The sequence below is a fragment of the Gekko japonicus genome, unplaced genomic scaffold (genome assembly GCF_001447785.1).
Source record: "Gekko japonicus isolate JY-2015 unplaced genomic scaffold, Gekko_japonicus_V1.1 scaffold384, whole genome shotgun sequence".
Lineage (NCBI taxonomy): Eukaryota > Metazoa > Chordata > Lepidosauria > Squamata > Gekkonidae > Gekko > Gekko japonicus.
Window position 1 is genome coordinate 666,367 of NW_015175980.1, and position 18,934 is coordinate 685,300.

Below are 18,934 nucleotides of genomic sequence, written 5' to 3' on the forward strand. Positions count from 1 at the left end.
TTGCCTTGCAGGAGTTACTATTATTAACGGAAAGGCTGAGCAAATGCTTTGGGACTGGTCTGGTGCCAAATGGGATTTTATTTCTTTAAAACATTTTGAGCCACCCATGGTGGACCCTATTTTGATATCACACTACACATGATAAGCGCCATCAAGTTACAACTGACTTATGAAACCCCATAAGTCAAGGCAAGTGAGAAGCAAAGTGGTTGTCAAGGCAAGTGAGAAGCAAAGGTGGTTGGCCATGGCCTTCCTCTTCAGAGCCTTCCTTGGTGGTCTCCCATCCAAAGACTTGCCCTGCTTAGTTTCTGAGGTCTGAGAAGATTAGGCTATAGCATGCCAGCTTCCCTCCCTTGAGATCATACTACATGAAAGTATTTCTGTCTTTAAATAAAGGAGCCAGTTTGTGCCTCTCTCTCTCTCTCTCTCTCTCTCTCTCTCTCTCTCTCTCTCTCTCTCTCTCTCTCTCTCTCTTTTTCCTATTTTCTTCCAAGGAGCATGGAGCTAAGTTAGGCTGAAAAAGAGAGAGAGAGAGAGAGAGAGAGAGAGAGAGAGAGGGAGAGACAGACAGACAGACAGACAGATCACTTTATGGCTGAATGGGGACTTGGTTGCTGGCCTCCCCAATTCTTGTCCAACTCTCTTAACTACTATCCCTTTCCAACACTCACACTGACCATGCAGCCCTAAGCAGAGTTTACAGCCTTGCAAGACCAGTGAAGTCAATGTGCTTAGGAGGTCACCCTTTCTGTGGACCTGATGACCCACCTGGCACTCACGAAAGTTAAAAGGTTACTCCCCCCCCCGCCCCAACATGTGGTTCGGAACATGTTGACTGTGTGGTTAACTTAGAGCCCTCTCAGGATCCATGTTGCGTTGATGTTGCATATTTCATAACCATTATTTATATGCCCTTTTTTTTTACTTACTTCATTAGAGTTAATTTTCCTGATTTCTTCTAGTGGGAGGTGAACCACGTACCTTCCCAAAATCCCCAGGTTTTCTGCACTGACCCACGAAGTAGAATTCTCTGACTCTGGGATGCCACACAAAATAAAAACCTCATCACCAAGCAAGACAGTGTTAACTGTTCTTATAAACAAAACATGTTCCCTCTAAGCTGAGTTAGTGTGAGCTAGCTCACATTTTTTTAGCCTCCCGCTCACTCATTTTTGTCCTCGCTCAAGAAGGATGGCTCCAGAGCAAACTAACTTATGCAGTAGCCAAATCGCTTGCTCACAACCTTAATGCCAGTAGCTCACAAAGTAGAATTTTTGCTCACAAGACTCCACCGCTTAGAGCAGGGGTGTCAAACATGCATCCCAGGGGCCGGATCAGGCCCCCAGAGGGCTTCTATCAGGCCCGCAGTGGAATTGGCTGTCTTCTGCTTCTTCTTCCAGTTCTGCTGCTGCTGTGTCACTGTAGGTTTGCAGCTTACAGATACACACCTGAACAGCATACTCGAGATTGCAACAGCAATAATTCAGAGCAAGAGGTGTCCGTTATCAGACACTGTTAAATAAACAAAATATTGTAAGAGTACTAATGTTTTAAGCATATTTTTATTTTAAGTAAAAAAAAACACCTTTGTGTTTGCATCCTTTATAAAGTTTATATCTCCGCTACCTGGCATTACATTTTATGACACACATGGCCCCGGCCCAACAAGGTCTCATTTATGTCAGATCCAGCACTCATAACAAATGAGTTCGACACCCTTGGCTTAGAGGGATCATTGGTCATGACTGGGGAGAGGTTGGGGGAAACTGGGAAAACCACCCCTTCCTGATCTTAATTTGTCTCTCCAGTGTACTGTAAGTTATTTGGAAACTGAGCGAACACATTGCCTCATCTCCATCCTTCTTTGACTGTCAGCTGTTCTCAACATACCAATGCAGGCTCCATCCTCAAATCTCCAGGAGTTTCCCAACCTGGATATGGTAATCCTACCCCCCATCACCCAGTGGTGGTTAGGGGGGGGACTTAGCAAACCTAAACAATCTGGAAATCCCTACACATATTGGAGTCTCCCCCTTACGGGATGCTTTAAACTCTCAGGGGTCTTTGATTTCACCATCTCCCCATGGTTTCCTCTACTGTCTCCCCTATTTAACTTTCCTCTCCACTGATCCCATGCCTCCTGGAGCATGCTCAGTCTTTCCTTCTGGTTAATTTACAAAGTGGTATTTTTCCTGCATAGCTGCAGAATCCACTGAGCCTGCAGATACCCCTGCCTAAAAATGGGGGGGGGGGAGTCTCCCTGCTTTCATAAGAAGCACCAGTTTCCCCAGCAGGGCCAAATGCCAGCTCCCTGGAGCTGTTTCAGTTTGGGGAAAGGGAGCAGGGAGGAAAAACATGATTTGCCCCCACAAATGCAACTCCCACTGATTTCTTTGGGAGCAGGAAAACTGGCATTCCCAAACCATTGCTTCAACAGTCGGTTCAAAGCACTGATGGTTTACAGCTTCTGCTCTGGAGCCCCTTGCTGGGTGACGTAATTCTGCCTGTGATGTTGAATTTGGGACATGCAAATGTGTCCTATTTTAAAGTTTCTTTTGATTTCTGTTATCTATTCACTGCAAGCATTTCCATCCAGCCCATTTTCTTTAACCGTTTCCCTGTTTTGTTTCTTTTACAATATCAATGTCCATTTTAATGGTATTTATATGACACCGCTCTTATGCATAGAACAGGTGTCAATTTTAATATGGCTTTTACTGCCTAACACTGGTAGTTTATTTGGAGGAAAGACAAGCCCAGTTTCATCCCAACTGCTGAGAACGGGGCCAGTTCCAGGTTTTGAAAGGCCTTGGGCATAGAGTTCTCAGGCTCCCCCTCTTCTACCACCACCACCAGGCTCCCACACATACCCTCCTTTCCTCCCACCCATGTGCATGCCTCCCACCTGCCTGTATACCCTTCTGCTGGCTGCTTGTGAGCTCTCCCACCGCCTATGCTCACTGCCACCTGCAGACCTTTCCCTAGTGGCCCTGGGCAGTGTGTGTAGCAGGGAGCATGGCAGAGCACCAGCAAAGAAGTGAGTAGGGGGGTTGACAGCAGTTGACTCTGCCAGAAGCCCTGGCCCCAGCAACCGGCCCACCTCAGGTAGGGTTGCCATCCCCCCGATGGGGGTGGGTTTTCCACCGTTTTTGAGGCCCCCAATCCACTGCTATTCAGCTGGCTAGCGGGGGGAGCCCTACCCCCCGAGCAGCCCCGTCTGCACCAACATGCCCGGGCATGATGACTTCACACGGAGGTGACGTCATCACGCAGGGCACATTGTGGGGGGACCCTCTAGCATTTGAGAAAAAAACTCTATGGTTACTATAGAGTTTCCCCCAAAAGGCTAGAGCGTCCCCCCACAATGTGCCCTGCATGATGATGTCACCTCTGGGTGACGTCATTGCAGTGCATGTGCTATGTGTGCCAAAAACTCCAGGATGCAGAGAGGAGCCCCTCCCTCACCAGAACTAAGTAAGGACCTGGCAACCCTAATCTCAGGGGATGGTGCCTCTAACCCTGGCTGAGAACCCCGTGAGAGAGGTTAGGCCCCATCATCCAGTGAATATCATGGCAGAGCAGAGATTTGAACTCAGGTCTCCCCACTCCCAGTACAAACCTTGTGCACACCATCTATGCTACACACCGTCTATGCTACCAGCAAGGCCTTGAGAGATCAAAATAATTCCTCTCTGCCTTGATCTCATCCTACAGAATCCAACTGATGGATGCTAAACCTGAAGAACACAGTCCATTCCCTTGCATGTTTTTGTCCTGGCTGCCCAGTCGGGTAGGGTCAATCCAGCCCTCGTGTCAAGGTGATGCCTAGAACAACCCCTATTCCCAGGAAGACCCCGACCAGAGTGTGCCCCCGTTGACAGCAGCCCCATTGTTCACTTCTGTTGAACCTACCGCTGGCATTATAGGATTTTTGCAGGATCTGTGTCATCCATTCATAAAGAGCTCGTTGTGCGTTTGCTGTTATTCTGTCATAGAGGTCTTTGAATACCGTTGACCTAAAAAGACAAAAGCGGCAATTGACGGATGCATTACTCCTGTTCCTTTCTTTCACTAGCGCTAGTTTAGCCAAAAGTCTCCAGGACCTTTGAAAACAAACAAAAGAGATACGAGAGCCAAAATGGCTTCCAAGGCCCCATTTTACAGTCTAGAGTAACTACTTATTTACAGCAAAAGAAGCAGGCTCCGAAATTCTTACAGGTTCCGAAACGCATCTCCCTGAAGATCCTGTGGGAGGCTTGCTATGGTGTGGAGCTGGAGGTAAGTCATGGAAGAAACTCGCAAGACTTGGCTTAATATATCCACGCATTCCATGGAGTTCAGAATCAGAAAGCACCTTTCCAGTGTAATAAGGAACAAGGTCCTGTTTCCTCCAGGACTCTGGAAAATCTTCTCTCTTATCCCAGCTAGATCAAGGACAATATTTCCCAATTCCTGTAAACACAGAATATGTTTCACTGTACTTAAATAAAATATTTAGGAAGGACTGGTAGCAATGAATGTAGAAATGCAGTGCATTTCTTTTGAGGTTCACATAGCTCAGGGCAGATGTTTGTGTTCAGTAGCATGATTCCCTTCTAGAGGCTATTTCCTCCCCCCCCCCCCTTTTTACAAAAAACAGAGCTGCTGAGACTACAATCTGAAGTGAGCTGGTGTGAAAGGCACCAGTGTAGTATAGTGACTATAGTCATGGTTCCCAACCTTTTTGGGCCTGCTGGAAGTTTTGACATTTTTGAGAAAGAATGATGGGCACCATCACAAAATGGCTGCCACAGGGACCGGGCCAGTCATAAAATGGCTGCCATGAGGATAGGCTTCCCAAGTCCCCCCGGGGGGCGGGGAAACGCCCGTTCCCCGCTGGCGGCGGATCGGGCCCTGGGGGGAACCCCACCCCGGCGTGCGCATCACCAGGAAGTGACGTTATGACGCTGGGAACGCTGGGGGTGGGGCCATGGTCATCCGAGGGAAAACTCTATGGTTTTCCCTCGGATGGTCGTGGCCCCGCCCCCAGCGTGCCTGGCGTCATAATGTCACTTCCTGGTGACGTGCGTGCGGTGCGCGCGCGCTTCACGGACCGGGAGTCCCCCGGTAAGTACTATTTTCGACTTGGCAACCCTACATGGGGACAAGGGCCAATCACTAAAAACGTTCCACAAAACATCAGAAAATTTCAAGCCAAGCATCCTCCTATGACACAGGCAGCTGTTTCTGAATGGCTGTTCTCTGGAGGCATGAAAGTAATGCCTCCTGGGCCCTTGTGAAGCATCATCCATATTGAAGGGGCAGAGGAAAGCTTGGGTTGGTTCTCTGTATTGGGGAAAGGATGCTGTTTGGTCGCAGTCTCCAAAGAAAGGAGAAGGTTTGCATTGGCTGGATGGAATGAGATGTAGGCTCTTCATTCTCATCTATTTGAATGTCAGGACTAGGAGGACCTAGAAACCAATGCTCATGTTCATGGGGCTCAGCGGGTGACCCTCGACAAACAACGACGAACATTTTTTTTGTTGCTAGTTGGATCTGTCAAAAGGTCCTGGTCCAGAATCTTTTGTTTAAGGGCTGCAGAACACAAAATTACAAAACTCTGGAGTGTGACCCCTCACAAACCACTGGTAGTCTGCCACCAGCCCTTTTGACTACCCTCAGTCAGAAGCCAAAAGGCAAGCCTCTGGCATTCCCAGGACTAAACAAGAAAGTCTACCCGGCAAGGTGGGCTTACAGAATGAGTTTCTCACAAAAGCTATTACTCTGGTACGTGGTTAGTCAGTCTAGGCTCTGGATTTAGTCTGCGGTCAGGTTGAAGGCAAATAACTGCAAAAGTAATTAAAATATATTTTTATTAAGGTGCAAGAATACTTTAAACAGGAACAAGAAACTGTGAGGTTCAAATAAGAAAGCTGGAAATTCAAATGCTAACTAAAACTGTAATACATTGGTTCCAAATGTCAGACTTGCCAGGGTTTTTTTTCTGGGGGAACACGCTGGAACAGAGTTCCAGAACTTCTTTGACAAAATTCTTTTAAAAATGTTTAATACTTCATGAGTTTTCAGTATACAGATTGTATACAGTATACAGATTGTATACAGGCTCTGGATGTTACCATTCTCAGTTAAAGTTCCAGGAATCCAAGGTGGCTCTTTCCTGAGATCTCACAAGTAACACTCAAGATGGCTGCTGTAAGCATAGGGCTGCCAAATCCCCCCGGGGGGCGGAAAACCCCCTGCCCCAGAGGCCCGTTCGGAATCGGGCCCCGGGGGGAACCCCGCCCCAGCGTGCACATCACAGGGAAGTGACGTTTTTACGCCGGGCATGCTGGGGGCGGGGCCACGGGCATACAAGGGAAAACTCTATGGTCGTGGCCCCGCCCCCAGCATGCCCGGTGTCATGACGTCACTTCCCTGTGACGTGCATGTGGTTTTCCTTTGTGCACGCACACACGTACCAGGAGCCGAACTGGAGTCCCCCGCTGGAAGGGTAAGTGCCAGTTGGCAACCCTATGTAAGCAAGAGGGTGACTGCATGTTCAGAGCTCAGGAAGACACCATCAGGCTAGAGAATAGACTAGAAACCTACTTCTTATGGGTAAGGGGACCCTTGTGGTCTCAGGCCCTATAGACCAATAGGGTCCCTTGGTGGTGATGTATAGCCAAATTGTTAGGCCAATAGCAAAACCAGATGGCCTAAGTGATGGTCTGACCAGGGGGAGAAGAAATGAAACCATCTGCAGCTAGATTCATCCCCTTTCTCACAGGTGCTGAACTGAATGGAATGAGGCTAATTGGGAGCCAATACTGGGCTCCTTGACTCCCTCTGCAACTGAGTGTTATCTGCAGTTTCACAAGGTCAGTATGCTCTAGCTTTAGCAAAGCTATTTTTATAAACTGTATTATTAACCCACAAGGAGGCCGGATTTGAAGCCTGAACCAAACCAAACTTTCAAACAGACAAGAAATTGTTGGGAACCAATTTCCTTCACAGGATCTCAAAGAGTAAGGCAAAAGGGGATCTGGGTGAGTCTTCTTATTATCCAAGACAGATGTTGTTTCCACTTACCATGGGCTAGACCACGGGTCCCCAACCTTTTTAAGCCTGTGGCATGGTGGGTGCAGCAACAAAATGGCTGCCACAAAATGGCTGCCTCAGGAGGTGGAGCCAGTCACAAAATTATCGCCATAGCTTAATATCAGTAGCACAGTATAGATCCTTGTGCTTGTGGTGGCAGCTTGTGCCAAAGTTGCCAACATTTAAAAAAACCTGCGCAGCCAAATCAAATCTCCAAAAGTCAATCAGAAGCCTTGTAGGCAAAAGCCCTACCTGGCCCCACCCACTTCATAAAAAACACTTGGTGGGCACCAGAAAAAGGTGTCAGTGGCACGGCGTTGGGGACACTTGGGCTAGACTCACCAAATGGACCTGCTTGCTTTCAAAGAGATATTTCATTGCCGTTTGAAAATGCCGACGATCCATCTGACGGAACTCTGATAGCAACACTTTGGGGTGGTATAAGAGACTCTCCAAGTAATTCCTTAAAGACCCCTGAAAAGACAAGAATGAGATGCTGGAGGGGACATATCGTATTAGTTTATATGTTCACGTACGGTTCTAGAGGTTCTCAAACTTATTTGGCCTACTGCCCCCTTTTCAGAAAAAAAAATTACTCAGCGCCAGCGTTCCCTCTAAGCTGAGTTAGTGTGAGCTAGCTCACAGTTTTTTAGCCTCCAGCTCACACATTTTTTGTCTTCGCTCAGGAAGGATGGCTCCAGAGCAAATTAATGTATGCAGTGGCCAAATCGCTCGCTCACAACTTTAATGCCAGCAGCTCACAAAGTAGAATTTTTGTTCACAGGACTCCACAGCTTAGAGGGAACATTGCTCAGTGCCCCCCTGGAAATCTTTCTTCAAGAAGTGGACAAAAAATTGCAGTTTGTGGATCTGCACCTGGATCATTCCAGCTCACTTGGATCATTCCAGGGCCCCCCAGGGGGCGGTATTGCCCACTTTGGGAACCAGTGGGCTACACTAAGACCGATTTCCCACAGCCGCTGCTCTGCGCTCGCTCCTCTCTTTGCCCTGATGGTACGTGTCAATTTCCCACTCGAGGAGCGAGCGCAGAGCAGCGGCTGTGGGAAATCGGTCTAAGCCTTATGCGTCCTGGGACCGACTTATCTACGGGACCACCTCTCCCCCTATGTGCCCCAGAGAGTCTTGTGCTCTGCAGATAACCATCTGCTAGTTGTCCCTAGCCTGAAAGATGCTCGCCTAGCCTCAACCAGGGCTAGGGGTTTCTTGGCCCTGGCCCCGGCCTGGTGAAAGAGACTCCTGACTGAGATCAGAGCCCTGCAGGACCTGTTACAGTTTTGCAGGGCCTGCAAAACGGAGCTGTTCCACCAGGCCTTTGGTTGAGGCATCTACCAACCGGCCTCCCTGTTCCTGTTCTTGTATGCTGTTGTTAACGAGACCTTTATGTCTAGGCTCTGGCCCACTCATTCCCAGCTGTAGGAACTGAAAATTGGAAATTGCTGCACTGCCCCCTTTAACTGGTTTTAACTGATTTTATTGTATTCATTTAATGTTTGTTATCTAATTAACTGAATAATTTTAAGATTGTATTGGAATTTACTGTTGTGACCCGCCCTGAGCCCCCTGTGGGAAGGGTGGGATATACATCGAGAGAATAAAGAAATAAATAACTTACTAATGTTCCAGCACTGATAAGAGAAATCATGACAAATAGTGAATGCTCAACAGTGGGATGCAGTTCACTGTAAAGGTAAAGTAAAGGTTCCCTTGCTCGAAAGCCAGTCGAATCCGACTCTAGGGTTGCGGTGCTCATCTCCGTTTCAAAGCCGAAGAGCCAGCGCTGTCCGAAGATGTTTCCGTGGTCATGTGGCCGGCATGACTAAACACCAAGGCGCACGGAACGCTGTTACCTTCCCACCGAAGTGGTCCCTATTTATCTACTTGCAATTTCTTGCTTTCGAACTGCTAGGTTGGCAGGAGCTGGAACTAGAGACAGGAGCTCACCCTGTCATGCGGCACCCGGGTCTTGAACCGCTGAACTACTGACCTTCCACAGCCTGCAGTTCAGCGTCTTAACCACTTGAGCCACCGCAGCTCCTTACAGTTCACTGCACACCAGTCCTAAATTCATAGTCCTTGAAGGGCAGAGAAACTCAGCCCCCCAGGTTTCCTGTGCACGTTGAGCCGAAATGAACGGCACAGCAAGGACACTTGGCTCATCCCATCCTATGCAAAGGCCGCTCGGGGGAAGCCTCTTCCACCAGCGGAAGGCACATCCATTAGTGGAACAAATCTGCAAGATCCAGCCCAGTAGGTCTTCATTCCAACTACTTCAAGCAACAGATGTCAGTTTAGCTTCACAATGTTTAAGTGTTTTTTAAATTATATTTTAATTACATTTTCTTCAAAGCCATGAAAATCAATAGTTTATACAAACTTGCTGTGGAAGAGCTTACAGTAGCCTTGTCTTCCATACTCTATAACCAAACTTTTTGGCCTAACCCTTCAGGCTCAATTTCCAATTATACAGTTTAATCCAATTTTTTTCAAAAATAGATTAATCTTTCCCTTTTAACATATATGATACTTTTGATACAGTTTTTGTACAACTTCTGTCTGGAACTTTATCTGTTTTCCAGTATTTGGCATATTCTAGCTGCCGTTATACAATGCAGAGGTCATTTCGGGGGGGAACGCGGGGGAACGCAGTTCCCCCTGGTGAGGTGCAGGGGGCGGGGCACATGACGAAGCCCCGCCCCCTGCTTCCGGCCGCCCCGCTTCCAGGCCTCATTCAGCCAGGAGGAGGCAGGAGAAGAGGGAGGGTAAGTTGCTTCCTCCCCGCCTCTTCCCACCCCTGCCTGCCTGGGGCCAGGGAGGGCCTTGGGGGTGTGTGGCATATGCTAATGAGTTATGCTAATGAGTTCCCCTAGCTCTTTTTCTACGAAATGACTCCTGATACAATGTAACATCAATTTTTTTCCTACTTTTCTATATACCTCTGGTATATTAAGCAGAAACAATTCTGGTTTTAATGGTATTGAATCATCAATAATCTCCTTTAACATTTTACAAATGAGGATGAAGCAGGAAGGTAAGTAGCCGGGCCTTCTGACACACTTCCGGTGATGTCAGGGGGTGTGGCCTTCTGTCACTTCCGGTGATGTCAGGGGGCGTGGCATATGCAAATAAGTTATGCTAATGAGTTATGCTAATGAGCTCCGGCATTTAGACCTTTAATTAAGGGATCAGATCTCACTACCTTTCCAGCTTTCCAAATATTTTTTGGTTTCTAACAAGGTTCTTTTGTAGTTATCTTCAAATAATGAGCTACATTTCTTTGTTAACAGGACCCCTAGATATTTAAATTTTTTGCTTACTTCAAATCCCGACTTTTCTTGTATTAGCGTATCAATTTCTTTTGTACAGTTTTTTTGTTAATATTTTAGATTTTTGAAAATTTATCTTTAACCCTGCTGCTTGTCCATATAATTGTAAAATATGAAGGAGCTGGTCTATCGAACTTAGGGGTTCTTCTAAAATAAAGACCAAATCATCTGCGTACGCTTGGAGTTTAAATTGTTCCCCTTTAACATTTAGACCTTTAATTAAGGGATCAGATCTCACTATATCATTAAGTGCTTCTTGCAAAGATAAACAACAGAGGGGACAGTGGGCAACCCTGCCTTGTCCCCTTCTGTATTTGAAATTTTGACATTGCGTCTCCATTAAATGTTACTTTCGCCTCCTGTTGTTGGTAAATCATCTGTACCATTTGATAGAATATCTCCCCGCATTCCCAGAGCCTTAATTGTCTCATTATGTATTCCCAGCTCACATTATCAAACACTTTCTCTGTGTCGAGAAATAAAAGAGCCATCTGTTTTTCGGGATGAACTTCATAGAATTCCAGCGTGGTTAAAACCATCCTCACATTGTTTCTCAGAACTGCCAGTTTAGCTTCACAATGTTTAAATGTTAAGCTACCTTGGTGGCCCTGATTGCGTTGAAAGGCAGGATATAAATCTTGTAACAAAGAAATACATACATTTTAACCAAATTATAAATGTTTCTTTCAATTTTTTACATGCTGCTATAGAGCTGATTTGACAAAGTGGCTGAGCTACAAACCAGGATGTCCTGGGTTCAGATCTCGACTCCTTCACAAACTCACAGTGGAAGCCTTGGGTAAAATGCTCTCTTAACTCCAGCCCCCAGCTCCTGCTGCAATATGGGGATAAAAATCCTGAGCCACCTTTCAGGTTTATTGTAATGTTTGCTACATACTGTACTTTAATTGATTTGAACCCCTGAAAAAAATGCTGTTATTGTATGTACACACACCTGTAGGCTGTTATAAGTAATTACAATATTCCGAGAGTGGAAATACGCCATGATTTTGTTAAGTATATCTGTGGTCCAGATATTAGTGCTGTAGAAGAAAACAGAGGCCGAAAAAAGGAAAACAGTACATTAGATTATTTATATGGAAAATAAAATATGTATACAACAAGCACGTTTTCATGATAACTCAGCAGTTTTGTTATAATTAGATACTATTTACCTTTAACACTGAAGAGTTATCAAACAACCTAGATGAGTACGTCATGGGCCTACACTGGCTAGTGCCTACTGGACAGCACCCGTGACATCTTTTAGTTGTTGTGACAGGTAGAGCTAAGAAAGGTGCCCAAGAGACACAGCAGCCAATAAGCTCCTACAGGAATAGGTGGACTTAGGAGCTGATGGGGGGAAGTTAGGATGCTAAGGCTGAGAGAAGGTTTGGAGGGTCAAGCTGACAGGAATGTAAAGATCTGACGGGAGAAAAGATCTGTGGTTCAGTTTCTTTGTTGAGGGAATGGAGTGTTGCAGGAGGTCAGCAGGATTTTGCTGATCCTGGGACATACCTAAGAGGCAACAGAGGTTGTGGTGAAATGATATTAACCTCCTTAGGAGAGTGTTTCCCTGAGGCATGTACACAGCACAGCCCAACAATAGACATCGTTGATATTTACTTCCGTTTATATGTGTGCTTTTAAAATAAATTTTGTGTTCATGTTATACATGTCAGTTTTACCTCAGTGATCAATCCAGTCCAGGGTTGCCAGGTCCCCCCTGACCACTGGCGGGGGATGGGGGGTAGGGTTGTCAGATCCAGATCAGGAAACTTCTGGGGGTGGACCCATTGAGAGGGCAGGGACCTCAGTGGGGGACAATGCCATAGAGTCCACCCTCCAAAGCAGCCATTTTCTCCAGAGGAACTGATCTCTGTAGTCTGGAGATGAGCTCTAATTCCAGGGGATCGATGGCATCAGGCTTGGGTGGGTTTATACTCAGGCCCAGATCCTATCCCCAGATTATAAAATTCTCCCTGGCAGCAGTGCTGCTGTTATGCCCTGGGGAGCTAGGGGGCTACTAGTGGACTCTCCGAAGGCTTAGACACCTGCCCAGCAATGACAGCCCCAACTCCAGCCCGGCTTGTGGGCTACAGTGTGATAAGGAGGCGTTTATCATAATATGTTTTATGGAAATCTCCACCCTTATACACCTCTCTGCTTATTACTGTCTAATTCCAGTATGTAGGACCCTAAACATGCATTTACCTTTGAAAATGAAGTATGTCCAGGAAAGCTAAACAAAAGAAGACATACCCAAAAGTTAAATTTTGTACCACGAAAGGAAAGTTTTAAAAACCTCAAAACTAAATATTGTCCAATTACCATTGAGATACTTTCCGGCAATGACATCTTCCTAAGAGCAAATCAAACAGAGCAAATCAGAATCAGTGCAAGAATAAAAACAGAGCGATGCTGAAATACGGGTTGAAAATAATCAAGTAAAAAATACAAACACTGACCACAGTCCTTTGTAGTTGTGGAGGCAGATCTAGGAGGAAAAAGTGAATGAAAGCCAACTTACAAATGGATAAAACAAGGCGGAATAATGTTCTGTATGAGTTTTAGGGAATGGAGGGTACAGATTTGGGTTGCTGATGACTGCGGGACGCTTCCCAGATGTTGCTGTCTGATAGTTCCCTTTAGATCCATCAGGCATTTGCAGCTATGTCGGAACTAAAGGTGCGTGTGATCGCAACCAAGCTTAATTCTGGGTATAAGCTTTTGTGTGCATGCACGAAAATAATCATACGTGCCTACAAAAACTTATACCCAGAATTAAACGTTGTTGGTCTTAAAGGTGCCACTGGACTCAAACTTTACGCAGAGGTAGGAAATGGCAAACCACTTCTGTTCATCTTCTGCTTTGAAAACCCTATGGCAGAAGCTTAGGATGGTGCTGAACTTTGGTAACACTCTCCTGCAACAACCCTTCATCCCTGGGAACTATTTTTTTCTGGTTAAGAACTCATAATGTCTAGCCTGTAATCGGACAATTTAACTGATTACCTCATTTATTTATTTACTTTGCTCAAACCTGTTTTCTCCCCACATCTCAAAGTGGCTTACAACATTCTCCGTCTCCATTTTATTCTCTCAAAAAATAATGGCACAAGATAGGTTAGGCTGAGTGTGTGACTGGCCTACGGTTTCCGAGCAAGTTTCCATGGCTGAGCTGGGTTCATACCTGGGTCTCCCAGATACTAGTCCAACACTTTACCCACTGCTCCAGGGGTGCCCAGCATTGTGCCGGCAGACAGTAATCCTGACACCCACCAAGTATTTTTAGAACATGGGTGGAGCCGGGGGGGGGGGTCCTGCCCAGTGGGGCTTCTGATTGGCCACTGGAGATAATTGGCTCTGGAGATTGGCCACCAGAGATAATTTGGTGGCAGCTGCCAACACAGCATTGGTTGTATTCTCTCTCCCTCCCACCTCTTTCCAAGTGTATTTTAAAAAAGTTACTCATCTTTTCCCCCTGCACTTAGGTTTCCTATGTGTGTACGTGTGGCTCCCCTCCCCCTATGGCAGCCATTTTGTGGTTTTGCCCACTATCTTGTGTCAGAATGCCAAAGACATCCTCAGAAAGGTGGGGGACCCCTGCACTACACTATGCCAGTTCCCATTAAAAGAAGAAAACACAGTATACGAAAAAACACAAATAGTGCATCTTAAGATATTTTTCTCTTGCATGTAATGCAAGTCATTAAACCATTAACAACTCTGCAGAGCCCAGAAGGATCAGCTCAAAGGCCCATCGAATCTAACATCCTGTTTCCATTGGAAGACAATTAGAAGAGAAGAAGAGATTAGATTTATACCCTGCCCTTCACTTGGAGTCTCAGAGCGGCTTACAAACTCCTTTCCCCTCCCCTCCTCACAACAGACACCCTGTGAGGTAGGTGGGGCTGAGAGAGCTCTGACAGAAACTGTTCTTTTCAAGGACAGCTCTGCCAGAACTATGGCTTGCCCAAGGTCATCCAGCAGCTGCGAGTGGATGAGTAGGGAATCAAACCCGGTTCTCCCAGATTAGAGTCCGTGCACTTAACCACTACGCCAAACTGGCTCTCTAGGAAGTCTACACACAAAGCGTGAAGGCCAACTCCACTCCCATTGCTACCACCCCAACAGCTAGTATTCAGAGGTTCCTTTTCATGGAGGTTCCTTTTCACCTTTGGTAAGTCATATATTCTTCTGTGAGGGTTTCCAACCTTCAAGTGGAGCCTGGAGTTCTCTCAGAATTACAACTGATCTCCAGACTGCTTCGGAGAGCAAACTCTATGGTCTACCAGAGATTCTAGGAGAAATCCCTCTCCAAATTCCCCCGTCCACAGGCAGCACTGATAGATCTCCAGAATTCCCCAGGCCAGAGTTGGCAACCATACCTCCTGTCATGCCAACAAAGATAACTTCGAAAGGCATCCAATACTTCTGTTCCTAAGTATCACTATTTTAATATCCCTGGAGTTTTAATATACTCCCCCTCCCCCAGTATATCTGAACTCAGAAAACAAAATTATCTTACCCTGACTGACGTTCTGACGACTTGCAGTCTTGACATGATTTGTGAACATCAATAAGAGAAATATCCTCAGGCTTGGGGGCATTGCTCCTCTTGTTTACTGGAGTTAAAGCAGCTGGATTAGAAAAGGGACGGGGGGGGGGACACACACGCAGCAAATAGTTTTCCCTGAGCTTTGAAATTTTAAATCAATAAATTTGCTTTGCTTGTTGCAATAGAATTTTAGGGTGGTTTTTTTAAAAAATATGTACCAAATAAATAACAACCCCAGGGAATATCCACAGCCCTTTCTTAGTGTTTGATCTTTAAAGATTTTAACTACAGAGCTTGAATTTATTACTTTTTTTAATCGATAGACTCATTCTGTTAAACAGACTGTTTCTAAATCATTTTTTGCATTTTGAAGCTAGAAATAGTCGTTGCTCTTTTTTTGGGAGGGGGTGTCTATTGTTACTAAAAAGCTTGTCAGTTAATCAGCCCAACCAACACATCGGCAAACTGCGGCAACCCTCGTTTTTAAACTTATGCTGACCATACAATCCCCCCCCCCAACATTATGTTTAGACTCACAACTGATACAATAATGGACGCTGGAGTCTATAGCATTGACAATAGCATGATTGAACACGATGAACATCTGATCTTGGGAACCAGCTTGGTTGATTAGACCCATCCATCCTCAGCCCTCTGAAAAACAAACCGAGCTCCTCTTTCAGAGCTTCCTTGGGGATTTCTACAGTACATGGATGTCATTCATAAGGATCCGGTTTCCCAAACAATGAACGGGCTTGTGTTTATTTCCTCCCTTTGCCCTATTAATTTTACAGTGAGGTTTGTGATTACCACAGCGTGGGTTTAACAAATCCAGGCCTCCACTCTCTGCCGTTCCCGATTTCATTATTCAGTTGTCCATAGATCACAGCTTGTTATTATACTGCCCATTTTATGAGAATGTTTGTTCCACATCTCTCACCCTGTTCTATCCAAGTTCTCGGGAAGATCTGATAAATTCTATACACACCTCTTCCTTGCAGATTTATCTAATGAGACCACCTCTAAAGTGGCCAAATTCTGTGCTGAGGCTTTGACCATAAGAAAACAAGATATTCGAAACCTTTTAATAACTTTTTACGTATAATTAATTAAACCTATATAAGCCTATAGATTTTAATCCTTGCATAAATTTTATATTTGTATGTCAAGTCCAAAAAGTCTGTGGTGGCTCAAGTGGTTAAGACGCTGAACTGCAGACCGGAAGGTCGGTAGTTCAGCAGTTCGAAACCCGAGTGCCGCATGACAGAGTGAGCTACCAGCTCCTGCCAACCTAGCAGTTCGAAAGCAAGAAATTGCAAGTAGATAAATAGGGACTGCTTTGGTGGGAAGGTTCTGTGCGTCTCGGCATCTAGTCATGCCAGCCATGTGAGCATGGAAACGTATTCGGACAGCACTGGCTCTTTGGCTTGGAAATGGAGATGAGCACTGCATCCCTAGAGTTGGATTCGACTGGCTTTCGAGCAAGGGAAACCTTTACCTTTACCTATGTGAACTCCTCCCCCTCATGGATCACTGCCTTGTCGTGGCGAGGGGGCTTGAGCGGTTCGATGAAGCTGTGGGCTATGCCGTGAAGGGCCACCCAAGACGGACAGGCCACAGCAGAGAACTCAGACCAAGAGTGATCCACTGGAGAAGGAAATGGCAACCCACTCCAGTATCTTTGCCAAGAAAACCCCATGGACAGTAACAAAAGGCTAAAAGATATGACGCCGGAAGATGAGCCCCTCAGATCAGAAGGTGTCCAATATGCTACTGAGGAAGAGCAGAGGGCAAGTACAAGTAACCCCAGAAAGAGTGAAGCGGCTGGGCCAAAGCCGAAAGGACCCTCAGTTGTGGATGTGTCTGATGGTGAAAGGAAAGTCCAATGCTGCAAAGAACAATACTACATAGGAACCTGGAATGTAAGATCTATGAATCAAGATAAGCTTGACGTGGTCAAAAACGAGATGGCAAGACTGAACATCGATATCCTAGGAATCAGTGAACTAAAGTGGACAGGAATGGGCAAATTTAACTCAGAAGACCATTATATCTACTACTGTGGCCAGGAATCTCGTAGAAAAAATGGTGTGGCCTTTATAGTCAACAAGAGAGTGCAAAAGGCAGTACTGGGATACAATCTCAAAAATGACAGAATGATTTCTGTCCGATTCCAAGGCAAACCATTCAACATCACAGTAATCCAAGTCTATGCCCCAACCACTGATGCAGAAGAGGCTGAAGTAGACCGGTTCTATGAAGACCTACAACACCTCCTAGAACTAACACCAAAAAATGATGTCCTCATCATCATAGGGGACTGGAATGCTAAAGTAGGAAGTGAAAAGGTAACTGGAATAACAGACAAGTTTGGCCTTGGAAAGCAAAATGAAGCAGGGCAAAGGTTAACAGAGTTTTGTCAAGAGAACACACTGGTCATAGCGAACACCCTTTTCCAACAACCTAAGAGGCGACTCTACACATGGACATCACCAGATGGGCAACACCGAAATCAGATTGACTATATAATTTGCAGTCAAAGATGGAGAAGCTCTATCCAGTCAGTAAAAACAAGACCTGGAGCTGACTGTGGTTCAGATCATGAGCTACTCATTGCAAAATTCAGACTTAAACTGAAGAAAATCGGGAAAACCATGAGGCCATTCAGGTTTGACCTAGATCACATCCCTGATGAATATACAGTAGAGGTGAAGAATAGATTCAAGGGTCTGGATTTGATAGATAGAGTGCCTGAAGAACTATGGACAGAGGTTCGTGACATCGTACAGGAGGCAGCAATCACCACCATACCAAAGAAAAAGAAATGCAAGAAAGCAAAATGGCTTTCTGATGAGGCTTTACAAATAGCAGAGGAAAGAAGGAAAGCGAAAGGCAAAGGCGAAAAGGAAAGATTTACCCAACTGAACGCAGATTTCCAGAGAACAGCAAGGAGAGATAAGGAGGCCTTCCTGAATGAACAGTGCAAAGTAATAGAAGAAAACAATAGAATGGGAAGGACTAGAGATCTCTTCAAGAAAATTGGAGAAATCAAGGGAGCGTTCCATGCAAAGCTGGCCATGATAAAGGACAAAAACGGTAGGGACCTAACAGAAGCAGAAGAGATTAGGAAAAGATGGCAAGAATACACAGAAGAACTATACAAGAAAGACCTCAATGTCCTTGACAAACACGACGGTATAATCACTGACCTTGAGCCAGACATCCTGGAATGTGAAGTTAAATGGGCCTTAGAAAGCATTGCTAACAACAAAGCTAGTGGAGGTGATGGTATTCCAGCTGAGCTATTCAAAGTCTTAGAAGATGATGCTGTTAAAGTGCTGCACTCCATTTGCCAGCAAATTTGGAAAACGCAACAGTGGCCACAGGATTGGAAAAGATCAGTATACATTCCAATCCCAAAGAAGGGCAACGCCAAGGAATGTTCAAACTATCGCACAATTGCACTCATATCACACGCTAGCAAGGTCATGCTCAAGATCCTACAAGCTAGGCTTCAACAGTACGTGGATAGAGAACTACCAGAAGTACAAGCTGGGTTTCGAAGAGGTAGAGGAACGAGAGATCATATTGCCAACATTCGCTGGATTATGGAGAAAGCAAGAGAGTACCAGAAAAATATCTACTTCTGCTTCATTGACTATGCTAAAGCCTTTGACTGTGTGGATCACAACAAACTATGGCAGGTCCTTAAAGAGATGGGAGTACCAGACCACCTCACATGTCTCTTGAGAAACCTGTATAAGGGCCAAGAAGCGACAGTTAGAACCGGATACGGAACAACTGATTGGTTCAGCATAGGAAAAGGAGTACGACAAGGATGTATACTGTCACCTTGCTTATTTAATATATATGCAGAGTACATCATGCGAAATGCTGGCCTGGATGAATCACAAGCGGGAATTAAGATTGCTGGGGAAAAGATCAACAACCT

At 45.6% G+C, this 18,934-nt stretch overlaps 1 protein-coding gene across 1 annotated transcript in view; it reads right to left on the bottom strand.

The window, feature by feature from the left end:
* OTOA (otoancorin) overlaps positions 1–14,988 on the bottom strand; it is a 90,527-nt gene extending 75,539 nt beyond the window's left edge. The window contains exons 1-8 of the mRNA XM_015426187.1: positions 14,953–14,988; positions 12,753–12,783; positions 12,636–12,663; positions 11,377–11,464; positions 7,420–7,551; positions 4,217–4,452; positions 3,913–4,016; positions 930–1,030 (exon numbers count right to left, since the gene is read on the bottom strand). Coding sequence (XP_015281673.1) covers positions 930–1,030; positions 3,913–4,016; positions 4,217–4,452; positions 7,420–7,551; positions 11,377–11,464; positions 12,636–12,663; positions 12,753–12,783; positions 14,953–14,988 — 756 coding nt within the window. The remainder of the gene's footprint in view (positions 1–929; positions 1,031–3,912; positions 4,017–4,216; positions 4,453–7,419; positions 7,552–11,376; positions 11,465–12,635; positions 12,664–12,752; positions 12,784–14,952) is intronic.
* Positions 14,989–18,934: the final 3,946 nt, after the last annotated feature.